This window comes from Carassius carassius, chromosome 23, assembly GCF_963082965.1.
Source record: "Carassius carassius chromosome 23, fCarCar2.1, whole genome shotgun sequence".
Lineage (NCBI taxonomy): Eukaryota > Metazoa > Chordata > Actinopteri > Cypriniformes > Cyprinidae > Carassius > Carassius carassius.
In genome coordinates this window covers 21,677,298-21,702,748 of record NC_081777.1, presented here as the reverse complement: position 1 = coordinate 21,702,748, position 25,451 = coordinate 21,677,298, and the positions used below count along the sequence as shown (strand labels likewise).

At 36.7% G+C, this 25,451-nt stretch overlaps 2 protein-coding genes across 5 annotated transcripts; both read right to left on the bottom strand.

The window, feature by feature from the left end:
• Nucleotides 1–214: 214 nt before the first annotated feature.
• Nucleotides 215–14,040, bottom strand: bcl2l13 (BCL2 like 13). 4 transcript variants are annotated; one of them, XM_059506512.1, is made up of 7 exons: nt 13,948–14,040; nt 12,739–12,907; nt 10,020–10,121; nt 9,771–9,927; nt 9,420–9,492; nt 9,164–9,292; nt 215–2,624 (listed from the first exon to the last, which is right to left on the bottom strand). In XM_059506512.1, exons 2-7 carry the CDS (start codon nt 12,860–12,862, stop codon nt 1,767–1,769), a joined length of 1,443 nt encoding a protein of 480 aa, XP_059362495.1. In that variant the 5' UTR covers nt 12,863–12,907; nt 13,948–14,040; the 3' UTR covers nt 215–1,766. The 4 variants fall into 4 exon arrangements, with proteins under 4 accessions (XP_059362495.1, XP_059362494.1, XP_059362496.1 ...); XM_059506511.1 differs by lacking the exon at nt 13,948–14,040 and adding an exon at nt 13,666–13,933; XM_059506513.1 differs by lacking the exon at nt 13,948–14,040 and adding an exon at nt 13,723–13,933.
• Nucleotides 14,041–15,703: 1,663 nt separating this feature from the next.
• On the bottom strand, nt 15,704–23,492 carry LOC132101494 (protein Wnt-2-like). Its single transcript, XM_059506509.1, has 5 exons — nt 23,117–23,492; nt 22,518–22,738; nt 20,505–20,782; nt 20,097–20,361; nt 15,704–16,190 (listed from the first exon to the last, which is right to left on the bottom strand). The coding sequence occupies exons 1-5, from the start codon at nt 23,197–23,199 to the stop codon at nt 15,985–15,987; spliced, it is 1,053 nt and encodes a 350-aa protein (XP_059362492.1). The 5' UTR covers nt 23,200–23,492; the 3' UTR covers nt 15,704–15,984.
• Between the last annotated feature and the right edge of the window lie 1,959 nt (nt 23,493–25,451).

The following is a 25,451-nucleotide window of genomic DNA, read 5'->3' as shown; positions in this document are numbered from 1 at the left end:
GATCTTCTTCAATCTCATAATCTCTTCTCATTTAATCAGTAAAGGATATCACATGATCAACCGTCACTTTTGTATTACAAAAAATCTAACTCATATCAGTACAAAATAGAGGAAGCAAACTTAGTTTCTATTTTAGTTTGCATGTCTTTTTTTTCATTTAAAAATATTTCTTCAAGATAAAATTCATGCTTAAATCAGGACACGAACCACAAGGTTAACCCTTGATGGAATACAGTTTTATTTCACAGCTTTTGTCAATCCGTGATACAAAAAACCTCACTTGCAAAAAAAACAAAAACTACTTTTTCTTTGACGTGAGGTTGTCAACCACTGACAAAAAAACAGGTAGATCCTGCCTTTGTGTGTGACTTCTGCTTACGTTTTCTGTTGTTTTGAATAGCAGGGTCTCTTTTGGATAGGCACACAACAGGGAAAGGAGGGTGACAAGGCTGTGCTGTGCAGGCCTTTTTAGCTTAAAGACAATAAAACAGCACAAGGTAAAGGCAAGGTGTTAAATTAGAAACCGAGAAGACAGTAAGTACTAAGTTTGAGGAGAAAGAAAAACTGCAAAGGACCGATGACAGATCTTTGTGGTGCATTAGACATTTAAGAGACATTCTGGTCCCCCAAACCTGAAGTCAGCACATGATTTGAACAACAGACAGATAATGTTACCTAACAGCAAATCATTTTTTAATCTTGAATTACAAAACCCATTAGAATTTTTATAAATCATAGTGGTTTAAGTTTAATGTTTCATCATATTCTCATTTCAAGATTTTATTGAAATTGCTTCTGACCCAGAATTAGGGGCATTTAATTACAAAATGCATGATTTGAAACATCATATTAGAAAACTATGACTTTTCATCTAGCATTATATTATGGTTCCTGACGTTGAGATAAATTCAGTCAACTGTGCCCTGTCGCCGTGGCAATATTGACTGTGCTGGTGTAGTATTTTCTAAGTTTCTACAAACACGTTTTGCACCGAACAGAACAAATGTTCACATTATAGTGAATTGCTGTTCATCAAGAAATGACAATCCCTTAATGTCAACATGTATCAGTCAAAGTGAAGGGGTTTTCCACTTAAGGCTGTGACCTAGGCTTCTACTTTGAACTTTTAAAAGGGGGAATTCAAAGGATTCATGCAAGCCTAATTTATTCAAAATATATACTAAATATGGTTAATATGAATGTCTAAATTAATCAAGAATGCATGGATACTTTGCTTTTGGTTGTTGCGAGTAATCTTGTACCAGTACTGATATATTTTGGGAGGATATCAGTCACACAATCCATCTGAAGAGCACAGCCCATAAAGATTTGGACTTTAATATTTAATGTCTGATAAGATAAAATCTAAATCATGAACTCGCAAAAGCTTGTTAACCTAACTTAATTAAATCAAATATTTATATACAGGAATAAACATGCTTCACTAACACAAATTATCTTCTTATGAATCAGAAGCCCTGATGTTCCTTGTGGTACCAGGAACCTAGGTCACAGCATAGTGAACCAATCACTACTATGTTTACTAATACAGCACAAAAGAAACCTGACTTCACCTGTAGGTTCATCTCCAGTCATAAAGCTGGACTAAGCCAACAAATAAAAGCAACAAGAACAAAAAACATAATAAAATGGTATGACACACAAGAGTAGTTTTCCCATAAATTGCAGCTTGTGGCGGCACTGTGACCCACAGGGCTTCCGTTAGGGAAAGAGATACAGTGAGGTCAAGGACAGTCACAGAATTTCTACTTCTTCCTGTAGGCCAGCGCTCCAAAAGCTAATACTGCAGCGATGGCCACCAGGGCAGCACCACCATATAGCAGCACAGGGAGGTCAGAGGACTCAGGCTGTGGCACTGACTTCATCTGCACCTCAGGAGAGGTCGGGACATTGTGGTCGTGGGCCGGGGAGAAGGCCTTCAGATCCACCTTGTGAAGAATCTCTTGCTCTTGGGTTGCTTGGACCACCTCAGGTTCTAGATCGGGTGGGGGAGATGATTGTGGCTCCACAGGAGCTGGAACAGGCTGAGACTGAAGTTCAGGCTCAGGCACGGGGAACGAGGCAGCAGGGGCGTCTGGGTGCTCTTGCTCTGAGGATGGAGGTGGAGGGATCTCTTCCACAGTCAGCTCAGTTGCAGTTTGCACTAGCTCTGCGGTTGGTGCTTCTTCTCCGACAGCAGCAAGTTCGCTTTCACCGCCCAGCACGCTAAGTACGCTACTCTGCAGCTCCCCTTCCTCCACCGTCTCCCCACCTTCTTCTAGAAGTTCAGCATCTTCACGCTCCACGTGGACAATGTCAGAGTTCGAGGAGTTGTTCTCGCTTTGCTCCTCGGCTAACGCCACTCCTTCGGTGCTGTCCAGACTCTTGGCGTCTTCTGGGTCCATCATGCCAACCTGCGCCCAAGACTCGTGTCCTGTCAGAGACACAGGAAGACTCTCTGTCTGCCAGGAAGGTGGCTCACTGCTATCTCCAAGTGTCAGTAATGAAGCAGGAGGGCTCAGCTGATCCGAGGCCTGTTCAGCTGACAGGATATAGATGTCGTTACTGTCCTCGGCTATGAACACACCAGGGTCCTCAGCTTCATCCAAGCTGAACACAGTGCCCTGTAATATAAGGAGTGGAAAATCAATCAGTTTTTTTTTAATTTTATTCCAATTACCAATATTCTATTATTTCTATTCTACTCTATTGTTCTATAAATGAGAAATGTTTCAATGAAGGACTCGCTGTCCTGCAAAGTTTATTTTTTTAAAAACCTGCTTATGTATTTTCAAGCAATCCAGAAGAGCCCGATTAGGTGCTTCAGGTGGGTTTGATTAAACTCTGCAGGATAGTGGGTTCCCGGGAGCTGAGTTGAAGATCTCTGACGTAGAACACAACGGTTTTGGCAAGGTTTGAGTCATGAGAACATATGTTTTGGGTTTCATTTGAAAACTGTGGTAAGCTAATGTACGCAGTTCCTTCTGTGGAAACTCCAAATGTGTAATCTCTTTCCCACCACAACAAAAACATGTAATATGTTTGTTTTTACCTGTGTGCATTACTTTATATGGGCTTCATGATTGTGTCTGCAAACCATTCTAATGGAGATCAACAACTTCAATTCAACTACCCTTCACAAATAAATGTGCCTATAAGAAGCATGAAGTATACAAATGACCTAAAAAAGTATTAATAAAACGAATGATCATGTTGTGCTCATACAAATGACATCAAATTACATGTTAGACATATTGTTTTTATAATTTCAGAAACATTTATCATCAGTAACACCAAAACTGATTTAGTTGTGTAATATATATCTATATCTATCTATCTATATATATATATATATATATATATATATATATATGCATGGTAATATATAATATATAACACACATATACACATATACTACACTCACTTATTTTTTTTTTCCTCATAGAGTCAGTTTGATTTTTTTTTTAAGAAATGTATTAGGGGTGCAATAAATTTATCAAAATTAACAGAGTAAAGATGCCACTCTGACAATGGCTACTTAAAATTTATATTTGCAATCACAGGAATATATTACACAGTGATAAAGTTTATATATATTAAAATTGAAATTAGTTATTTTTATTTTACATTGTAACAATATTTATTATTTTAAATTGTAACAATATTTTACAATATTAAAATTTGTATTTAATCAAACAAATGCAAGCTTTAATCAAAACGCAGAAAAATCATACAACCTAATACTTTTGAAAAGTAGTATAACTTGCTCAAATAAAATGCATGTAAAATAAATTTAAACACAGTGTATATAATATAATGTGTGTATCTATATATAATATATATGTTGACACACACACACACAAATACACCGACTTTCAAATAATACAATTATTGCGGCATGTTCTTTGGTACAGTAAACTGAATTTATCACTTCTTTTGCCACTCAGTGGAGTGTGAGAGTAATACAGCTATAATAATACATTCTCTCTACTTCATAGTTGACTAAACAAGATCAACTTTAAAATGCAAAGTATCAATGATGGACAGCTATTAACTGAATATGATTGTGACGAGTGGGGCGGGGCCGAGAGACGTGGGAACAGGAGCGAGGCCGGTGGAGTGATTGGAAATGAGCGACACCTGCTCGACCCACCGGTCTCGAGTCCCACGGAGGAGATGGAAGGATATAAAACTGGAGCGACGACAGTGACGGACGAGAGAGGACCAGGCCTGGGTTTTAGTTTGTGTTTGCTTTTTATTTGTGCGCGACAGTCGTCTGCGAGGGGCTGTTGCGCTGTTTTGTGTTTATTTTGTTATTAAAGTCTTTATTTGATTGTCCGCCGGTTCCCGTCTCCTCCTTCCCATAGTTATGGAGTTTAATTTGTTACAATGATGTTAGATTATAGTAGCTGCATTTTAGTGTTTTTCGTAGATGCTTTTATTCAGTTCTCCTGGTTCTTGTGTAAAAGCTTTTATAATGACTACAGACAGATCAGCAAGTCGAGTTAAAAAAAAAAAAGAGTGTTGACTGGTCATTATTTTCTAAAATTACTTGAATGAAGCTGCTTCTTTACAAATACACAAAGACAGACCTGAGGGCAACTTTCAAAATAAGTCTTCAAGACCTCAACAGGAAGTGTTTTAACCCACTCTCCATCTGTATTCACTGTACGGTCCCTCCTATATAGTTATGACTATATCTTCCTCAGTCACCCACAACAACCACATCACTTCAACTAGGTCAAGCATGCAAAACGAGCCTATTTGAATTTGAACTCATTGTCTGTAAATATGTCAGTTTGTGCTCATTTGCATTAAGCAAACCTATACTGCCCCTTGCTTACTCATCTTAAAGGACAGCATTCTGCCCCCTATGCCTTTTTTGGTCTTTTAGATTTCAGTAATTCACTACAGTGCATGTGCATCTAGCTTCATGTAATATTTATGCTCAAGAATCTTTGCTGTGCCAACAGATAGAGAATCATAAGCACACAACCAGTATGTGACAGTGAATCATATATAGATAACCACTGAGTGTCTCCTAAAAAAAACAACTAGGCCTAAATAGATTAATAACTTTAGAGAATTTCCAAAGAAACCTGAAAACTGAAACCAAAGAAATAACCATATATGAAGACAAATGAAATTTTCTGAAATCTGCATGGTAAACACAACAACAGGTTAAGTCAGTAAAGACAAAAGTTTCGGGTTGAGATTATACTTGGTACTCATTTACTTAACATAAATAAAAGCATTAATTTCCCGAAAAATAAAATAAAATAAAAAATTTTACCAGCCCCAAATCTTGGAACGATAGTGTATAATAAATGATGTCCTGGTTCACTGCACATATTATGCTTGATTTACAGATGCATACCCCATAATTCTAATGAAAGTAATACCGAAAATTATTTGTGGCAAGACACCTATTTATATGCATGTGATGTCATCACAGAAAGATAGATGGATTGAGTTGACATTAATATTTCCATTTGCTCTCAAAAATCTTTTTAAAGCAGATTAAATAAACCCAAGAAAAAAAAATACTGTGAAATCCAAGCTTTCTAAGCTCCAAAGACTCGAGCATTAACTAGTATGGTTATGAAGAAAAAATTAAAATAACAAAAATCCTATGTACATACTCAAAATTGACAATACCTTTTTGAAACGGTGGCGTAAGATAGATGTTTCCTGCAAGATTAGGCTTGCTTTCCTATCCAGAGACTGTCTAAAATGAAGTTGTGCTGTAAAGCGTGTTCTCTCAGGTGAGCTTTGGGTGCCTATACACCACTCCACCCTTAGTACATGTTCCCACCCTCGCCTAAAGACAAAAACTCACGTATGCTGGCCAAACTCAAAATGCTTTCGCATTCAAACATTAAATATTAAAGATAGGATGGGGTACAGAGCTTAGAACCAGTCGAGTGGTAACCAATTGGTAATACTGTGCTACTAAAAAGTATGTGAACTGTGTGTACAGTACTGTTCAATAAAGTGGGGGTCAATGATTTTTTTTTCTCCTATGCTCACTGAGGCTGCATTTATTATAAAATATACAGTACAACAGTAATATTGTGAAATATTTTACAATTTAACAAATTTTCGTAAAAAATTGTAGTAACATTTATTTGAAATAGAGACCATTTGTCCCATCATAAATGTCTTTACTGTCACTTTTGAGCAATTGGTAAATACAAGTATTTTTTTATTTTTTATTTTTTTAATCATACTGATCCCAAACTATTGAATGGTAATGTGCATAAATGTGAATGCAAATACATTCTGTAACCTTACAACATTTAACACAATTGTAAGGAAGTTTCTACTGTTATATTATCAAAGATAAACATATATTGTCTGTTGAGGGTGGAACATACATGTACATTTCCACATACTGTACCAGTCGCCTGTGAATGCTGAACTGTGTACTGATAAGACAACCAGTTTGCCCACTGCATCATGCAACCTACTGGTGAGAACTCTCCACATAAACCTGCTCATTCATAAATAGAACATCAGCTTGACAGATAATGGGTTTACATTCCTTTTTTAATATCTAAACATATCCTAAATTTACTTAAGCAAATACTTTATATTAGGATACTTGGGTGAAAGATTCTTCAGGATCTCCTATAGGATGTCAAGCATACAGGTCACCATCTCAACTAGCACTGTGAATAGTTTGGAGGCATTCAAACTGGGACAGCCTTGCTCCAGATGATTCATAGGAGGATTTATCAGGTTTATTTCTGTTCTTCATCTCTGGAGTGTGTGGGGGTGGCGTATGGCCTCTGGTTGTGTGATGAGAGCAACAAATCGGCTGTAAAATGTAGTTATGTAAGAAGCCGGGCTGCGAGATGTACCGGGTGATGCGACCTGATGTGGCTCGAGCTCCGCTCTCAGCACCTACTGATATACAGACAGGGGCACATTGCTTTGGTATCGGTTTGTCTGTACAGGAGTCAAATTACATCACATCAAGCCATCTCAAGAATCTTTGTTGTGCCATCTGACACAGACACCCTGAAGGTTAACTCTGTGTTACGTACAGAACAGATAAACGGACAGGAAGGGGATAAAGGGGTGGGGCAACTCACAAGACAAAATGTCTCACACGTCCCACACACCAGGTTTCTGTTACCTCTACTGAATCTTTCCCTTGACCTACAGGAGTTTGTCCTGATCAGAGCAGACATCATGATTCAGCAGGAACATGTCAGCAGATTGATTCTCATTCACGTCACTGGCTTTGGGTCTCATTCATTAAATTATTTTCTGTATAAATGTGCATTAAAACCATGCATACATTAATTGTCACACTATACTGGTTCAACAATTTATGCATGAATGCTTTAGCAAACAATTAATTGTCATGTTTCACAAATGAGGCCTATTTTATTGTTCTATTCTCTATAACAATTATTGTGCTTCGCAAAGGTGCAAAAAAACGAATGATCACCCAAAATACAATTATATTCAGCTAAAAGCAGAACTGAGCAAACTGAGTCACTCAAACTGCATTCATTTCTACACTAAAACAGGTTAAATATTAAATTATTTACAGACTGGCTCATTTAACAGACTGGAGATTTAAACCTTGTGAGTGTCCTTGTGTTAGCCATTTTATTATCCATTCACAACAGCCATTACGTGATGGAGACCAAGAAAGAGGTCAAAAGGACCTAAATCCAGAACATTTCAATTGTTTTGTGCAAATGGACCACAAGAGAATCTCATCTGTTCCAGACACCTAGAAGAAAGCAGCTGTCCTACCTGCCTTTGTTCGTCTCAAACATGCGCAGAACTCCAGCAGTGACCACAAGGAAATGAAGTGAATGAGTGGCAAAGAGAAAGTATAGACCGGATAAAGGTTGCTGTCAGAGTAATGGGGCTGGAACTGCTAAACAGGAGCTCAGTTTGTTTGCACACGGTCTTCTCCTTCTGTCAGACTCCTCCCAGCTGCATTCAAACTCTCACAGATGCTTATCCCCTATCATCTATGCCAAAGCTCTCGCTTCATCACTGGAATGTGGTCCTGTACTGAGCGGCAGTATGAAACAATGGTGTCCCCTCCTCCCTGTGTCAGTGTCAACGGTGCACTAATTAAATTAATCCTTCTGACTGAGTTCTTCAGCTCGCACACAGAACGCATGAACGGAGTCTTTCATACAGATGGCCCTCATCTGAGATACAGTGTGACCTAAATAAACCTTCCTCATGCTATACGACATCATCAGACAGAGGAGAAGAGCTGTTCAAACATTTGCATGAGGGTATGATAGCCTTCCGAAATGAAAATCTTGAGTTCAAACTATCAAATGATATGAAATAACATTTTGATAAGATGAATGGGAATGAGTGTGCACATTATGCAAAACATTAAGCTGAAGAGTACTTCTTTATTATGACCATAAACAAATGTGCTCGTCATGATCACAATGACTTGACAGAACCATCATAAAGTTAGCACATCCATAAAAGTGAAAAGGTAAGTGTTGATGAAACACCACGTAAAGATATCTTGACCATCACGTGGCCACATAATGCATTTAAAAACAAAAAGAAAAATCACGAACACAGCTCTGGCTCCCTCTCCTGACAGGAGTCTTGAAAACAGAGTCAATGACCATTCCTTCCAAGCTGTGCCTTTTAACTGACCTGAACCTCTTTAAGGCAGTGGCTCTTAAGCAAGGGGACAGGACTTACTAGGAGGCCCTCAGGAGGAATTAATATGCATAGCATTAATAAAAAGTTGAAATAATCTAACTTGAAAAAAATACAAGATATCATATTTTTTTTCTTTTTCCTCTCAATAACTAGTGTCTCCCAGTTTCACTTTATAAATGAGATTGTAGTAGAAACAGTGGAGAAAATATCCTGATTTGTGTTGGAAAATAGGGACCTTTCAGTAAAAAAGGTCAAGAACCACTGTAACACCCAGTTAGACAATCATACTTTCATGCGTTTCATAAGTTGCTAACAGGTTGCAGAGACATTCATCTATCATTGAGTAATGTGCATTAATTCTGTGAACTCACATAACACACGACTGCACCACAAAGAGAGACTAATCTGCATTACTAATAGAAAAAAGTGATATGGAAACAAACTGGCTATAACATACAGATCCACCCACATCACCCATCAAATAGAAGTCACTCACCCATCCTCCCTGCTCAATGATGAAGTCTGCTTGCAACTCCTCAAGGTAACGCAAACCATAATGCAGCAGAGTTTCCAGTGGCTGCCCCTCATTCTGCAGAGCTTGTAACAATACTAAGGGTACCAACACCTAAACAGAGCAACACAATGACAAAATAAAGAAAATGAAGGACAGAGACATTCACGATTCAGTGAAACTCTCCAGTTGTCTTCTGGGTGCTTGGTGTGCACCTATTTCATGAGGTTTTTTGGATTACCTTGCTCCATCCTCCTTGAGCATGAGAGGACACCTCCTCCACCGCTGCTCTGAAGCGCTCAAAGTCCAAATCACTGCATGAGAGGCACTTATATTATGAAGATATCTCTGCATTAATTAGAATTTGCTTATTCTTCAGAAAAACATCAGTATGACATATGTTCCAAGATTTAGTCAATATTTAAGCTAAATGTCAATAATGAACTCATTTGAAGCCAACTTATAATAACTGTATATGCAGGCTGTTTACACAACACATTTTTCTGGCAAATACCTCTGCCAAGTACGTTACTAAATCTTTTTAACAACTACTGAAATGTTCCAGGAATTTTCCCTGGATATTTAAAAGGACCTGTTCAGAAGCGTGTGAGTGGCGGAGGACAGGTGTGTGTCCAGGTCTCGTGAGACACGGTCCCCAAGCACTGCCAGGATGTCTTCTATGGAGCTTTCTGGATTGGCTGGACTGAACACTGGGGATGTGAGCTGATCAAAACCAGTCCTGGAAAAAGCTGAGCAGAAAAAGAGGCAGGTGAATTAAAATAAATCTGAAATCTGGATCATAGTTTATCACGAATATACAGTATAATAAGAAACACCCTACAGGCCGCAATTTCCTCTTCCAGGTGCTTCATTTCATTCTCAATCTGCTTCTTCAGGCTGCTATTCCGCTCTCTTTCCACTTCCAGTGTAGAATGGCTTTCTCCTGCATAGAATCATAACACAAAAAAGTTTATATATATATATATATAGTGTTCCTGTAGCTCAATTGGAAGAGCATTGCGATATCAAGCGCAATGTTGGGGGTTCGATTCCTCAGGAACACATGATAGGTAAAAATTGATAGCCTGAATGCACTGTAAGTCGCTTTGGATAAAAGCGTCTGCTAAATGCATAAATTTTATTTTTTATTTAATTTACATATATATACATAAAAATGTATGTGAATAATTATAATTTCTCTTAATTTGATGTAATCATTTACCTGGTCAAGTGTGAACAAAATGCCCTATTTAGTACTTTTTTTATATATATATATTTTTTTTTTTAAGAAAATAAGAGTTAATTACTATTAATTTGTAAATCTATACAGACAAAATAACTAACGCAAGCTACAATAACAGTTGGAATTCTATGCTCTTTTGAAGCAAAAATATTTTTTACTACATTACTTCATTTGAAATAATAACCTTCATTAAAAAAAAAACAAATCATACATTTTATAAACAAAACGTGAAAGCATTATAACATTTTCATCAGCTCCTGAAATATTTTGCTTATCTTAAGTGCTAAATTCTTGTTTATTTGAACCTTGATGCAAATATATTTAGCCACACAAGCCAGAAAACTCCAGGTATTAAAATCTTTAGCTGAATAATTTTCTACATTTCTAATTTTCTAATGACCAGTATATTCTGCACACAACAGATTGACAACACAGAGTCAAACTCAGCACTTTTGAACAATGTCAAAACATATCATGCGCTCCAGATAGTATTATGTAAATAGCAACAAAAAAAATTAAGCCTGGTTTATTACCCCCCCATATTTTATTTTTTTTATTTATCATATATTAAGGGTTCAATATATCATATCCACTCTTTCTATTTTATATTTTAATATGTTATTAGAAACAATTCTGTAATACAGTGGCTGTAATACAACTGGCTTTTTCTGTGGTGTCTTAAACCATTGCGTGGCTATTCATTCATACACTGATGAATTATTTACTGTTTGAGCAAGGGCCAGGCTTTCAGCTCTCTCAACCTCACATACCCAGTGATGGTCTACAAAAAGAAGTGTTAGAGAGGGAAATAAACTGATTTAGAGAGAGTGTGTATAAAATGACTGTGAAGCAGACAAAGCCTTTTACAATGTTACAAAAGTTGACTGGAGCTCACAATGACTTTTCCCAGGCCGGGCCAGTCTTTAGTCAGTTTTGTTCAGGCTGAGCTTTGCTCTGAACAGTGGCATGTGAACAAGCCAACGTTGATTGCATCTGACAGTCTGTCAGACTGCAGAGCGGGTCGAGTGGAAAGAGGGATCAGAAGCTACTTTCAAAGCTGACTGAATGAAAACCAGAGCAGGACATTCCTCATTGAACCGCTGATATGCCCAAGGCTCCAAAATCTCCAACAGGCAGCTTAAGCCCATACCATCCTCTGTAATAAAGTCAACAAGACTAACTGTCAATGACAAACTCTATGTGTGTTTTGCATTTACTTCTAAACTCCACAAGGACTAAATAAAAAAAATGAAAATGACAATATTCATGAGAATCCGCCTTACAACTTCTCCTCTAAACAAAATGCCATGGACTGTTTGAAGCACAAAACATATAAATGATACCAACAGAACCAAATTTGCCAACTGTATATGGACTGTGACATAAATATAGACAAAACAGGCACTCTGAGGGATTTGTTAATGCATTACTTGCAATTACCTGCATGCATTTTTTAATCAAAGTACACTGGTTATGGCACTCTGTATACAGTACTTTGAGTTATAGTCCATGTTCAAGGGCAAAATGGAGATTACTGGAGCAGGAATGTGACCTCAGTAACTGTAGACAAACCCTACTAGAGACAGAAACTGCAATGGTGCTGTGTCTGCAAAGAGGCTCTAGGGAAAGTCTAAGAAGTGTTAAAGCAGTATGAAAGAACTGTTGCTGTAGTGACTTGAGTTTTATTTTATTTTTCCCCACAATATCTAGATTGTGTTCTCCTACTATTACAGTCATGTTTACTTGATCTGTATATATCTTACCATTTGATGCATATTGCATGTATTTTACACAGTTAACAGCATCCAGAATCATCACTAAGTTGAGATAGCACAGTGAATGTGTGTACAATGGTGTGGTATATGGCTGACAATGAAAGGGATGTTATATTCCAAATTTTTATTTTCCTTAAGAAATAGATAAGAATTCTGTCTGACAACAATGCACTTTAACATCATGAAATAATAATCGTGACATTAGAACTGGGAAGTGACTTTTGTAAAAACACATCTTAATGCTAAGCCATTTACAGAGTCTAGAGAAAATATTTTTAATTCATCTTTTTAAAACTTCTACACTTTTTCATCAGTGTCATTACTTCTGCAGGAATTTTGTATTGCATAAAACAGAAAATGTGCTTTCTTGCCTCACTATGCTTGCATTACAATATATAACTGTTTGCTGTTTTCCTGCATAAGCGAGACAAGCGTACCATTGAACGTTTTGTCATTGTTTTGAGATTAAATTAAACTCCTTATGATTCTTGCCAGGCAGGCAGGCAGTTTGTTCATACTGAATTGTGGATGTGAGTTCTTACCCTCCGCTGTCTCTGAGGGTCTTGATCTTGACGGCGGGAGCAGGCTGAGGTAGCTGAGGATGACATACTTGGTCTCATAGTGAAATCCTTCAGGCACTGTGGCAGAGGAGCCAGAATCAGCCATTGACTCTCAGGGACATGCAGGACAAAATGACAGCGTTCACAAGTCCTAGAACAAACAAACACTTTATAAGTTAGTCGTACAGTTTGGGGAACTTCTGGCATCTGCTCCACTAAGAAAAATAAAGGCTGTAAGTAAATGAACATGAACCATATTATTATAATCTTAAGACAATGACTTTAAACTAAAGAGGGCTAAAAATATGGAAGGGAGAACAATAGTGACTGACAGCCTCAGTCACCATTTACATTTATTGCAACTTTTATTTCCATACAATGAAAGTGACTGAGGTTGCCATTCAGCCTAAAATTCCCAGCATGAGTAAATGATGACAGAAGTTGTATTGTGGTAATCTATTTCTTGTATGTGAGCTGCCAGTCTGAAAACAGAACTAATATAACTAAAACGGTTATGTAAGATCATTTCACAAAACCACTTGACTGATATGTGAATTCTTTCCATGCATGCAACACTGCAATACACCCAACTCTAACACTGCTCAAGTTTGTCTCTTGACCACTTCAAAACTGGACAGTTCCTATAACACTACAGCGCACATTTCCCTTGGCAAATGTCCTGAAAGTGACGTGAGATACGTGCACTAACGAAGTCCACCACATTTAATAGAACATGGAGGACAATCTAACGCACGCGGACACCCACTCCCACTGAACCTGTCTGCGAGCTCGCCACACCTACTCACATGCCAGAGCAACCAGCTAGCCGCTAAAGTTGAAACATAACCTGTTAGTGTCACTCATAACATAACATGTTATCCGTCTAACGTGAACATGCTGCGACTTAACTTGAATGGGTCGTACCTCTGCGCCAGTGATAATTTTGTTCGGTCAGAGGGTGCTCACCCGGTCTCTTTCAGTTAACTATGAATATGCTTTGTCTGTGGGATGGCTAACTGTTTAAACGTGCGCTTGCGTGCTGCCCATGCTGCGCGTGTGCGGGAGCAAGAAACCAAGCGCGCTGCTCCGCCTCGATTGTATTCCGGCTTCTACTTTGACACGGGACGCGCGAGGACGCGGAAACGAGAAGGTCAAGGATAGACTGGGCAACAGAGATGGATACTTCCTTACCCGTTACGGTTTACTTCCAGTTCCGTTAAGAGTTCTCGGACGAACACACAAGAATGATTCATGTATGAGTCGGTTCTTTTTGGTGAATCATGCATCGCGATTAGTTCGATTCATGAACAAATGACTCTTATGAACCTGTTATTTTCGAATCTCGAATCAACACACGCCCCCTTACGAAAATCAACTATATTTTAATTATAGTAAAAGTGTTGTAACCTTTTTTGTTGTTGTTGTTGTTGCTGCTGCTGCTGTTGTTGTTGTTGGCGTATTGATTTTATAACCACAGCCGTTTTACCACAAATACCACGTTTAAACTAAAGTTAGTGTAGCATAATTATGGTTATCATAGTTTAACCAAGGTTTTTTTTTTTGTAGTACAACCATGGTTAATTTTCGTAAGGGCTGAACTGTTATTGCTAAAATACATTAATTAAACTTTCTACCAGTGACTTCTTGTTTTATTATACGACAACATAAATAGGGTTGTCCTGTAATCAGCGGTTGGCTTATTTTATAAACATGACTGAAAACATAAACGTTCTAATTTAAAATTAGTTTAATATTTTTTAACTATTATAAAGTACTAATACTGAATTGCACTGCCTGTAAAAAAAATCTATAAAAGTCAGTCAAGAACACTTTTCTTGTTCTGTTGCAGGTTTTTAAATATGATGCAAGGGTGTATAGAAGATTAAGAAATCAACGTTTTAGTGTTCAAGAAAAAGACTTTCTCTTACTACCCAAAAACAAATTAAGATTGATTAAATAAAAACATATGAATCGTACGCATTGATAGAAATCTAATATAGCCTATGCCCCAGATGCAACCATAATGCAATCCAGTCGTGTGTGCACATGGCATTTAACTGGATTTGCTGAACAAGACCTGAACATGTATTTTTAATTTTTTACTCAAAAGTCAACTGAAACACTTTAACATTTTTGAAAATTTACCAGCATATCAAGTTCACATATACAAAATTCCATTCCATATCAAACAAAGAAAATAACAAATAAATTATTTAAATGGTTAGGTTATTACGTAAATATTTATGCAAAATATATTACATAATTAGACAACATTTTAAATGGATCAGTTTACAATGTAATAATTATATAATATAAATCACTTTTAAGGGATTATATTTTAAATAATTTTATAATACACATTTATGTATTGAAGCAATATCCTTTGGACATTGTTGGGGCAGAATACATGATCATTTTCTTTTTAAGTTTCTAGCAATCGATTGTTAAAGTAAAGGGGAAAAGTATTTATAATGGTCTTTACTGATTAAGAGAGTTTTATGTTTATCATTTTCTTGTACTGTGTGCTAATAATTTTAGGCTAGGGAGAGATCAGGTATTTGAAATGTCCTGAGGGTGTCAGCACTGAGCCAATGAAACTTTTTTTCTCTTTTGGTCAGGGCAGTGGGGTTTTTTTTGGTCCTATTTCCTTGTTTTCATTTATTTTCATGGTTCATTATTTGATTCACCTCCACCTGTACAAATATTGCACAATAACAATAATATGTCTAATATAATCTAGGTCTTATTTGGAGCACCTAAGGAATGAATCATAAAGGAAAATATCTACTTGCCTTTCTGAATATCGTTCAGACACAAAAAGTGTTTTCCAAAATAATTGTTTACTCAGTCTAGTCATTAATTGTTTGTACCACAGTTAGTTTCAGATCTTTACTGCAAAACAGGACAACAAACTTCTACAGACAACTATTTGACATAACACGTTTTATTTTAAATTATATAGAGTTTGTATTTACAGTTCAAAATATGAAATACATTAAAGTTAAACATTCTTATGTTCCAAAGCTGTAATAAATATGTGTGTTATGATGGGGGGGGGGTAACAGTAAGTAAAGATGGTTAAACTACTCAAGACTTGAAAAAGTTGTGATACAAGTTGTTGGTCCTTTGTGTTTGATCTCATTTGCAACAGAAAAGCACTGTACAATGTCAAAGGTTTGAGATGGGATCTCTACTCAGGAGGGTAACTGAAGTGCAGGAGTGGTGGGGTCATGACTGGGTTTTGCAGGTGTGCACATCTACATCCTCTTGGCAGTCCCTGCAGTGAACAGCACAACACCAGTGGAACTTGCATTCACACTTGGTGGTGCGGCTCACCCGTGACGTGTCATAGCCCCGCCCACAACACATGACCTCACAGCTGTCAGCCCCACTGGACGTACGGTTGCACACTCGCCCACCTGTGCCCACAGAACCTACAATAAAGCAAAAATCTAAGTGAGACATCAAAGGATTTAGTGAGATAAAACATGAACGGCTACATCAAAAATGTTCAAGGCATAGATCCTCACTGTTTTTATGATCCTGGACACCGATGACATACACTAAAGTGTACCAAAGTAACCTAAAGGACAAAGTATGCCATTTAGCTAGACAACATGAGGAGGTTTGGCATGCAATAAAAAAAACAAAACAAAAAATTGCAATAATCTCAAAAGCATCAGTAAAACTGTGTTGAAACCTACAAAACAATTAGCAATATTTTGCATTGCATGTCAATCAGTTTTACAGTTACATTATAGCTGTATAATTTCCAGCTTTTTGAAGTGTTAATTTGTGAAGTAACAACACTTTTTGTACAGACCAAAACAAAATAAAATAAAATCATTGAAGGAAAAAGTTTTTTTTTTTTTTTAAATCACACCAGTCAAGCGCAACACTGTTTTTTCTCCCAGTCTTTACACACAACAACAACAACAATTTTTTTTTGAGTTTTTGAGTATTTTTGTCCAATTTTCACTCAAAATATGAAAACTAGATACATTTACTTGAAAAGCAAAATTGTGTAGCATATTTAGACCTGTGCTTTCCAAAAATCATTAATTATGTTTCACAATTTTGGAATTTGATGTATACATTGAAATTGTTTTACCATACTTATTATTAATGTAATATTATTTTGTATTTTATATTTCATTAAAATGAATTGATTAACTGAATTCAAAACGCTATTTTAGGTTTACTTTTACATTAAATTTAATATCTATCTATCTATGAATAAATAATATAAAAATAATCTTATTTGTTCCATTTTGTTTCTGATAAAAAAAAATGTAATGCAGCAAATAGATGTATAATGTATAAATAACTTGTAAGAAGTAATCAGTCCAGTAAAAATATAAGCAGGGCAGGTAAAAATTGTTATTGTGCAAAAATAGTTCAACGTTGTATTGCTGAAATCTATGAATTAAGCTAATATTTGAACAAATTCCTGAAGCAAGCAGACCTCGACTGAATAGTAAAGTGTAGTGCCTGGCAGATGTCTGATAGTGTCCAGACAGCGCTGTCTTGAAGAGGCTGGGTTTGTCGGCACAATGTAAAAGGATGACCGCTTGGTCCTTGGTCAGATGAGGGACTGGTGATAGAAGCTATCAAGCATTGCTCTGGGTCTTCATCACGTACTCATTTCAACGGCTTTAATCTCGACAACCCCTCCCTCTATGAGGCTGACGCGTCGCTGATTGTTGCCGATACAGAAATTGCTAAAGACCTTGTATAAACCCTTGCTTTCATGCTCACAATCTGCAGCCTTTCTTTATAAAGATCCCTTCAATGCCAGTCAACACTCAGCACTATACAAACAACCATGTTTATTTCTTGTGGTTTAACCAATTTTAAGATGGTTTAATGCATGAGTTTAAAGTGAGAACAGTCTAACAGAGAAAGCCAGAACTGCAAAACACTTCAGTCTACCAGTAGCGCCAGCGTTGGTATGTCACCGCTGGTCTATTGAACTCAATTGTGAGTAGGCAGGCATATGTCTGGGCATGACACAGCCACTCCTCCCCACAGCAGTTCATCAGGCTGGTATGCTGGGCTCATATCGTTTACATCATGGGCAGCCTTTACCTGAGCTTGCATCTGCTTATTGAATTAAGATGATGGGATGCCAAGAGATGAGTTTAACATGTGTGACCATGGTGAGAGCTAGTAATGGATTTCACACTTATGCAGTGGAGGTATAGTCTTAGTCTCCTAAAACTGACATCAAACAGACTGCTCGGCCAAGAGAGTTTCTCACAAACCACCGCACTATAGAGGTCAGCACTAAAATATGGTGGTCTCGATTGTTTTAAAAAAAAAATTCAAACAAAATGAAAATTCAGTCATGTTACTTTAAAACTGTATGAATTTCTTGCAGTTTGCTACATCCGAAATCGCTTACTTCCTCATATATTTTAGACGAAAGTAATTAACTGTTCAAAGGAAGTACCCACTCAGAGAGTATGTGATTTCAGTTGCAGGCTCAGTTTTTTTTTTTTTTAAATTTAATGAAATCAATAAGGTCCAGTGTTGTTTTGGCTTAATATTCATTGTATGAACAAAAACATATATTTTTTAAGTCTTTTGTAATCCGCAGAAGAAAACAACATGACAATTTTCATTTTGGATGAATTAGACAATTTTCATTTTGTCCATTTAATGAAAGTCAGTGAGTCCCAGTGTTGCTTTGGACCCCATTGACATCCATTGTATGGACAAAAACAGTTTTTGTCTCTTTTTTTTATTCCGCAGAAGAAAAAAAGTCAAATAAGTTTTGCAATGGCATGACAATTTTCATTTTTGGTTGAACTAGCCCTTTAACTATTATCCAGTTTTTTGTCCACATATTAAAAGTCAGTGAGTCCCAGTGTTGTTTTGGACCCCATTGACTTCCATTGTACTGTATAACAGGACAAAAACAGTTTGCATGTCTTTTTTGTATCCTGTAGAAGAAAAAAAGTCAAATAGGTTTTGGAATGACGTGACAATTTTCATTACTAGCCCTAAAGCTTGTAAGATCATTCTACATTTACATGCTCATAAATGAGCAGTTATACTGACATACAATAAATAATAAATACCTAAAGTGGGTTCAACATACGAACTTAGGGCACTTAAAAGAGACATGACCTAGCTCTCTAAATATTCCTGCCAGTTTTAGGCAGAAAATATAGAGGTGCCGCCATGGAAGCTAGTGATTTATTGCATTTGCGCATAGGGATTAAATTTCAGCTCCCGTTCTGCCCACAAAACTGTGGTAATGTGTCTAAACACAGCGTCACCTGATAGCAGGGATCATCTGCAGTCTGACAGGCACCCCCTCCCTCACTGCTTCCCACATAGGTACACCTGGTGTTATTCAGTACGTACACACACACACACACACACACACACACACACACACAGAAGGTAAAGAGATAAACCTCAGCCTTAGGAAGGGAATCTTTACCAGCATTCAGGTTACAGGATTGGGTTATGACTATTGTGTATGTAATAACCAGCTAAATAGCTCACGTCCTCTGATTACAACTGTGTATGAGGGCAAAGACTAATGCCTGCTGATTTTGAGCAGAGTGTGGGAGTCTTGCAGAGTGGAAACACAAACAGTGGGTAATGAAACATGATTGAGTACTATAACTTTGATTCATCAACTTAATTCACCTTTTGAGGTAATGCAAATAAAGGAAATAAAAATGAAAATTCTGTTATCATTTACTCGTACGTGTATGACTTTCTTTCCGATGAAGAACAAAAAAAGACTATATTTGAAAAGTCAGTGGGCTTCAGTGTTGTTTTGGACCACATATTTAAAACACAATTGAAACATTGTTTAAAATAGCTTCTTCTTTTTATCTTTTTAGGGCAAATTGCCTTTTTATGCTTAATTGGATAATTCACCCAAATATGAGCATTCTGTCATAATTTACTCACCCTTGTGTCGTTCCAAACCTATATGAGTTTTTTCTTATGTTGAAAATAAAAGATGATATTTTGAAGAACCAAAGAGTTGTTGGCCCCCATTCATTTTCATAGCATTTTTTTCTCTACTGTGGAAGTCAATGGGGACCATCAGCTGTTTGGTTCTTCAAAATTCTTCAAAATATTTTGTGTTCAACATATAAAAGAGACTCATACAGGTTTGGAACGACATGAGCAAGAGTAAATGATGACAGAATTTTCATTTTTGGGTGAACTACTGTATTACTTTAAGGTTTCCCTTAGCACACTTATCAGTGTTGTTCTGGACCACATTTACAGATAAAAAAATTGTTCAAAATATCTAGAAAGCCATGCATTTGGGTGATTTATCCTTTTAAGGTTTCCCACAGCACACTTACCAGACTCATGGTCCCATATACAGTAGTCAGGTGAGTCTTCAAAGTAGACAAGATCATTTTTGGTAGGCCTCTTAAACATCCTGTAGGCACCAGTGAAGCCGGTTCCATACTGGTTCATCACCACCTGAATGGCACTGTTGTACTTTTTGCGGAGATAGTCACCGGTCTGCCTGAAGTCTGCCATGGCTAACCAGCAGGTACGTACATTGCATGAGCCACTGACACCATGACACTTACACTCAAGGTTCATGAAGCGCTTCACCGCCTGTGAATCAAAAAAGAAGACAGTGTCTAGAGTAAACCTCTGACTAGTTTTTCTAAATGCATGAGCCATGCAATGGTCATGGATTATTATTTGTCAAGATTTCATTTCTCAAGATGTGTCTCAACAGCTGTTTGTGTTATTACCTTCCTCCCTGCACGGTTGTTGTGCAAGTTCATGAGCGCCCGTGCATCTCTCTCCTTCCTCTCCTTGGCGTCAATGAAGACCTGAGTGAACTTGATTGCATGGTCTACATGATCGCTGCACCCACCCCAGTCGAAATCTCCCTTGGCATCGCTAGATGAGCCCTTTTTTCCAGGGTCGCAAGAGCAGTTTTCTAGCTCACCCTGACTGCATGCCCTGGTCAAAGTGTAGGCCATACCTGCTGAGGAGATGGCATAGACAAAAGCGGCCTCGCGACTGCCTGAGAAAAAAGTATAAATAGGGTTTATGTATATATATATATATATATATATATATATATATATATATATATATATATATATATATATATATATATATACACTTTCCATGTATTTCACATACATTTATACTATTTTAAAATGCATTTAAAACAGAGCTGTTAAATCATTTAAATAATAAATTTACATATTATAAAAAACATTTGTGTGTGTGTGTGTATATATATATATATAATTTAAATATGTATATATGTATACACACACACACACACACACACACACACACACACACACATATATATATATATATATATATATATATATATATACATAGGGATAGGCATTTTTTACATGTACTTTATACATTTAAGTTAATTCTATTTTGTATATTGCACTTTATAATTATAAAAATGATAAAAATGATCATAATAATTTATACATACATCATACATATAAAACTTTCTCTTTTGTCATTAAAGTCAAAAATATAACTGTCTATATATTTTTCAGATGAAACTAATCTCATAACCCATTATATAAACACAAGGTTTACATCGGAAAGACATTAAGACGTCTTAATTTTGTGAGCCTAGGTGAAGGTGATTAACGTGGAAAACAGTCTGCTATGACTGTATAAAGAGACAGTAACAAGAAATGTAACAAAACTTAACAAAAGTTTTAAGCTGCAGCTTTTCACATGTGTACCAAAGATGTTTCCGTTAGGCAGCTTTGTCAGACAGGAGGAGAATACCTGCCACAAAATCCATGCAATTGTTTTAAATTAGTGACCTGCCATTGACAATAAGTAGATTCTCACAGTGTCACAGAGAAGTTAGGAGTCTCTCTGGGAGGTCTGGATACCTTAAAGCAAGAAGATTAAAGTCGGAGGTTTTACCTAACTTTAATGTGCAGAGCAGCTTAGAGGCCCAGGACACAGAGTTCCTTTGTGGATGTTCCCATTAATATGATTTTACATGAGATGAGAAAATACAGCCAGACACTTACAGTCACAAACCTAAAGTCACAAAACTGCCAATTACACCTAGTTAAAGCATCAAGCTGCTGAGCTGTTCTGAATGAACTCACCAGACACAATAATCCAGCCTTTCTTCTCAAAACTGACATAAATCTTGAACACAATGAAAAGTAAAGGATACACATGCGTGCTAAGTGACACTATTGTGACTTATCGATTCAGATTCAGATAGACATCTTTAGATGATCACAGAACAATATTGGGTTGTTCATGGTTCAATAATGTGACAATTTTTTTTCTAGGTCTATATTTTAGTTACAAAAAAACTATGACATTTCCTATGAAGAAAATGCTTGTGATTTCTGAATTTAAATCATTTTAATATTTCTTATAGGATTTAAAGTCATAGTCCATGTCAAAAATTTCCAGGTGGTGCAACTGTATGGAAATTTGCCAAAAGAGTATATATATATATATATATTATTTCTAAACAAGTAAAAATATAGATAGATAGATTTTATACTCTTTATAATCAGTACTATATGTTGTAAATATTTTATAAAAACCAAACCTCATCAATGCATGCACAGTGCTGTACACACAGATGAGCAAAGAAGAGTCGAAAGCACCTAGCTCATCAAGTTATACTTTTTGTAATATGATCTGATATTAGATAAGAATTGCACTGCAGGTTGAGCGCAGAGAACATACTGTATGTGCATACAGCCCTTAAGACTTGAAACAATACACTTAAGCCTTACTTCGATGCAAAAGCCTTCCAAAAAGATTGTGCTCGCGCGCCATGGTATTGCAGTTCCATCGGTGGTTTCTGAACTGGTGCTGACATTCTCCGATCCAGTTTTTAATTCCAGCTCCAATAGCCTGCATCACCTTGGGATGCTGGCGACACAACTGGCGTTGTTTGTTAATTAAGCCCGGGATGTTGTCGCACATCACTTGCGATCCAAGAGTGCCCATGTACCTGCATAAAAGATGAAAGCACAGGGAATGTGCGATTAAATCTCTTCAAGTCATCATGTTTCAACACACAACCGCGCACAATACACACACACACACACACACACACACATTTATATGTATATATACACACATACATATATATATATATATATATATATATATATATATATGCATAAATCAAATACAAATTTTAAAGTTAAAATATACATTAAAGTATAAAAAGTAAAATAAAAATCATCTTAAGTTTTCAGTGACGAAAAAAAGCTGTTCCAATAGCCCCAGTCAAATACTTAACGATTTACTTTTACACCATAATCGTTTTAAAAAAAAAAATCTGATATCATTACTAAAATTCAAATAAAGCAATAACTGTACCCACCACCACGATGCGTCGACCCTTGATGTGAACCAGCAAATTGCCACGGACAGATAAAAACATATTCCACTTGGCAAAAAGTTCATATTACAAAATTTGTTTTGATACACTCATTCGTTCAGGCACTTGTCTTTGGTTTAACAACAAATAAATGAAACAGAGTGCATCGAGTGCCGAGGCGGTTATTTACTCTCCCAGATCAAAAATCTCTGGAGTGACGCGACGCAAGTGAGATGAGCGTCAAAGCATCGTGGAGTGTGATGATGTGTAGCGCTGCAGACACAGCCTCATGCTCTTCCTCAGTCTGAAGTGGCTGCAGATAGCTGATGATCTCCTATCGGGTTTAAATTGCTTACACAAGGGGTGGGCGCAGTCCTGCCTCAGGAATGAAGTGAAGAAATTAGATGTCTGAAAGTATCTGTTCAGGCTAGCTTGACACCAGCCACAGGTTTGGCTTATTTCCAAAGCAGCGAAAGTGTAGAATGCGGTCCAACGTGAAATGTCTATTCATATCCTTCTAAAGCCCAACACTTTTTTTAATCATTCTATTTGGCACATAAATAATAATAATAATAATTAAATTATCTAATTCAAACCGTTATTAATATTCGATTAATATAATAAATAATAGTAAAACGTATTTTAATTCAATGATTGGTTTTTATTTTTGTTAATTAATATTTCTAATCTCCTTAAAATGTCTCGAAATGGTATTTTCTAATAAAATAAAGCTTAATTGACTGAAAGCACAAACGCGTCTCGTTCCTTCTTCTCAACAAACATGTTCTGCTCTTGATGATGTGCGTTGAGATCGGATTATCACATTCTTTTGAACTTTTCACGAACTGTTCAATTGTCGCAGAGAATTTCCTCTATCTTTGATCACCAGTTCATGTGAAAGTATTAATATGTCCGCCTTCCCTGTATTGTGAGGTCCTTTTTACCGATGGGAACCAAGATTAGGCTATTAGGAAAACCGGATTCTTCTCGTGATCTCCGTGGAAAAGGCGCGGTCGCGAGAGCGTGGAGAAGACTTGTCATCGGTAATATGATGGAATTTAAATTGGCCTAATTTCATCCTTTTCGAGTCAATAAGGATGGACAACTTTGAATCCTTTCAGTGGTTTTGAAATATCAGTACCTTAAAAAATAGAGAGAGGGTCTGATGTGGTTTAGATGACCTCACTGAAAAAAACAACAGAACAGAACCATAACATACAATTGTAATGGTTTCCATTACAAATACTATTACAAACAATCAATATTTAACCATTAAAAAAATGGGTTTCTGTGTATTTTGGCGCATATTCCATTAGGATTTATTAGTTTTAACAAGCCACCAATAGAAGGTTACCAACTAGTAGCGACCCACAATACCCATTATGCCCAGTAAAACCATTACAAATTTTGTGATTGATGGGTTAAGTCCTTCAAAATTGGATTGGTTGGAAAAGAACATGCTTGTAACCAGTGTTCAACTTATTCAATGAATTTCAGGACTACAGAGGGGAGAAAATCTGAAATTTTATGGGATCTCAATCGGTTGAATAAATGTCCTTTGGCACCCCATCACTGATATAGGATTAATTCTTTAAAAACTAAATGCATTTTGTCATGTATAACTCTACTAACCTTAGAAATAATAACAGTATTTAAGTTTTGTGGAGGTTTTCTCTAAGGAAAAGTTTGTCTAGCTTATAGGAGCACTCTGCTGTTCTCATAAACATCGCAAAACCATAAGAATAGGCTACATAGAACAGTGTTGGAAAATTTTCAAAAATTTGAGATCTCTACAAGATTTAGTTGCTAGACTTTAAGATTTTAACTTGTAGAAACTGTTCAACATTCCCTTTCACACAAGCAATTCCAACATTGTGAAAAATGTTTGAACCTATATCGAACAACATATACTTGACATTGTTACAGCACACTGGAGGAAAGGTTCACGTCTCATCTTTCTCCAGTGAGAGTCAAATAGCAGAACATATCAATTGAAGTGGTTCTTTTACATGCATTATATTTGGCCTAACCTTTGATTGCATACTTGCATGCAACTACAAGAAATGAAAGAGATAAGAGCAGCCATTGTTTGTTGCTCAACGACAACTTGGCTAACATTTTCAGAACAGGGCTTTCAGAAAACTGCTTGCACATGCCATATTACATTTCATTTTCCCCTCAAGCTTGAAAATGAATATGTATCAAGCAATTGTTCAATTAAACTGAACAAGACTGACCAAGTAACCAGCTTCTATCATGAATTTAGTTGTAAGGGGGTCCTGCACCTGGAAATGACATTTCAGCACCACAGACAGCGACTGGCTATGACTTTTCTTTT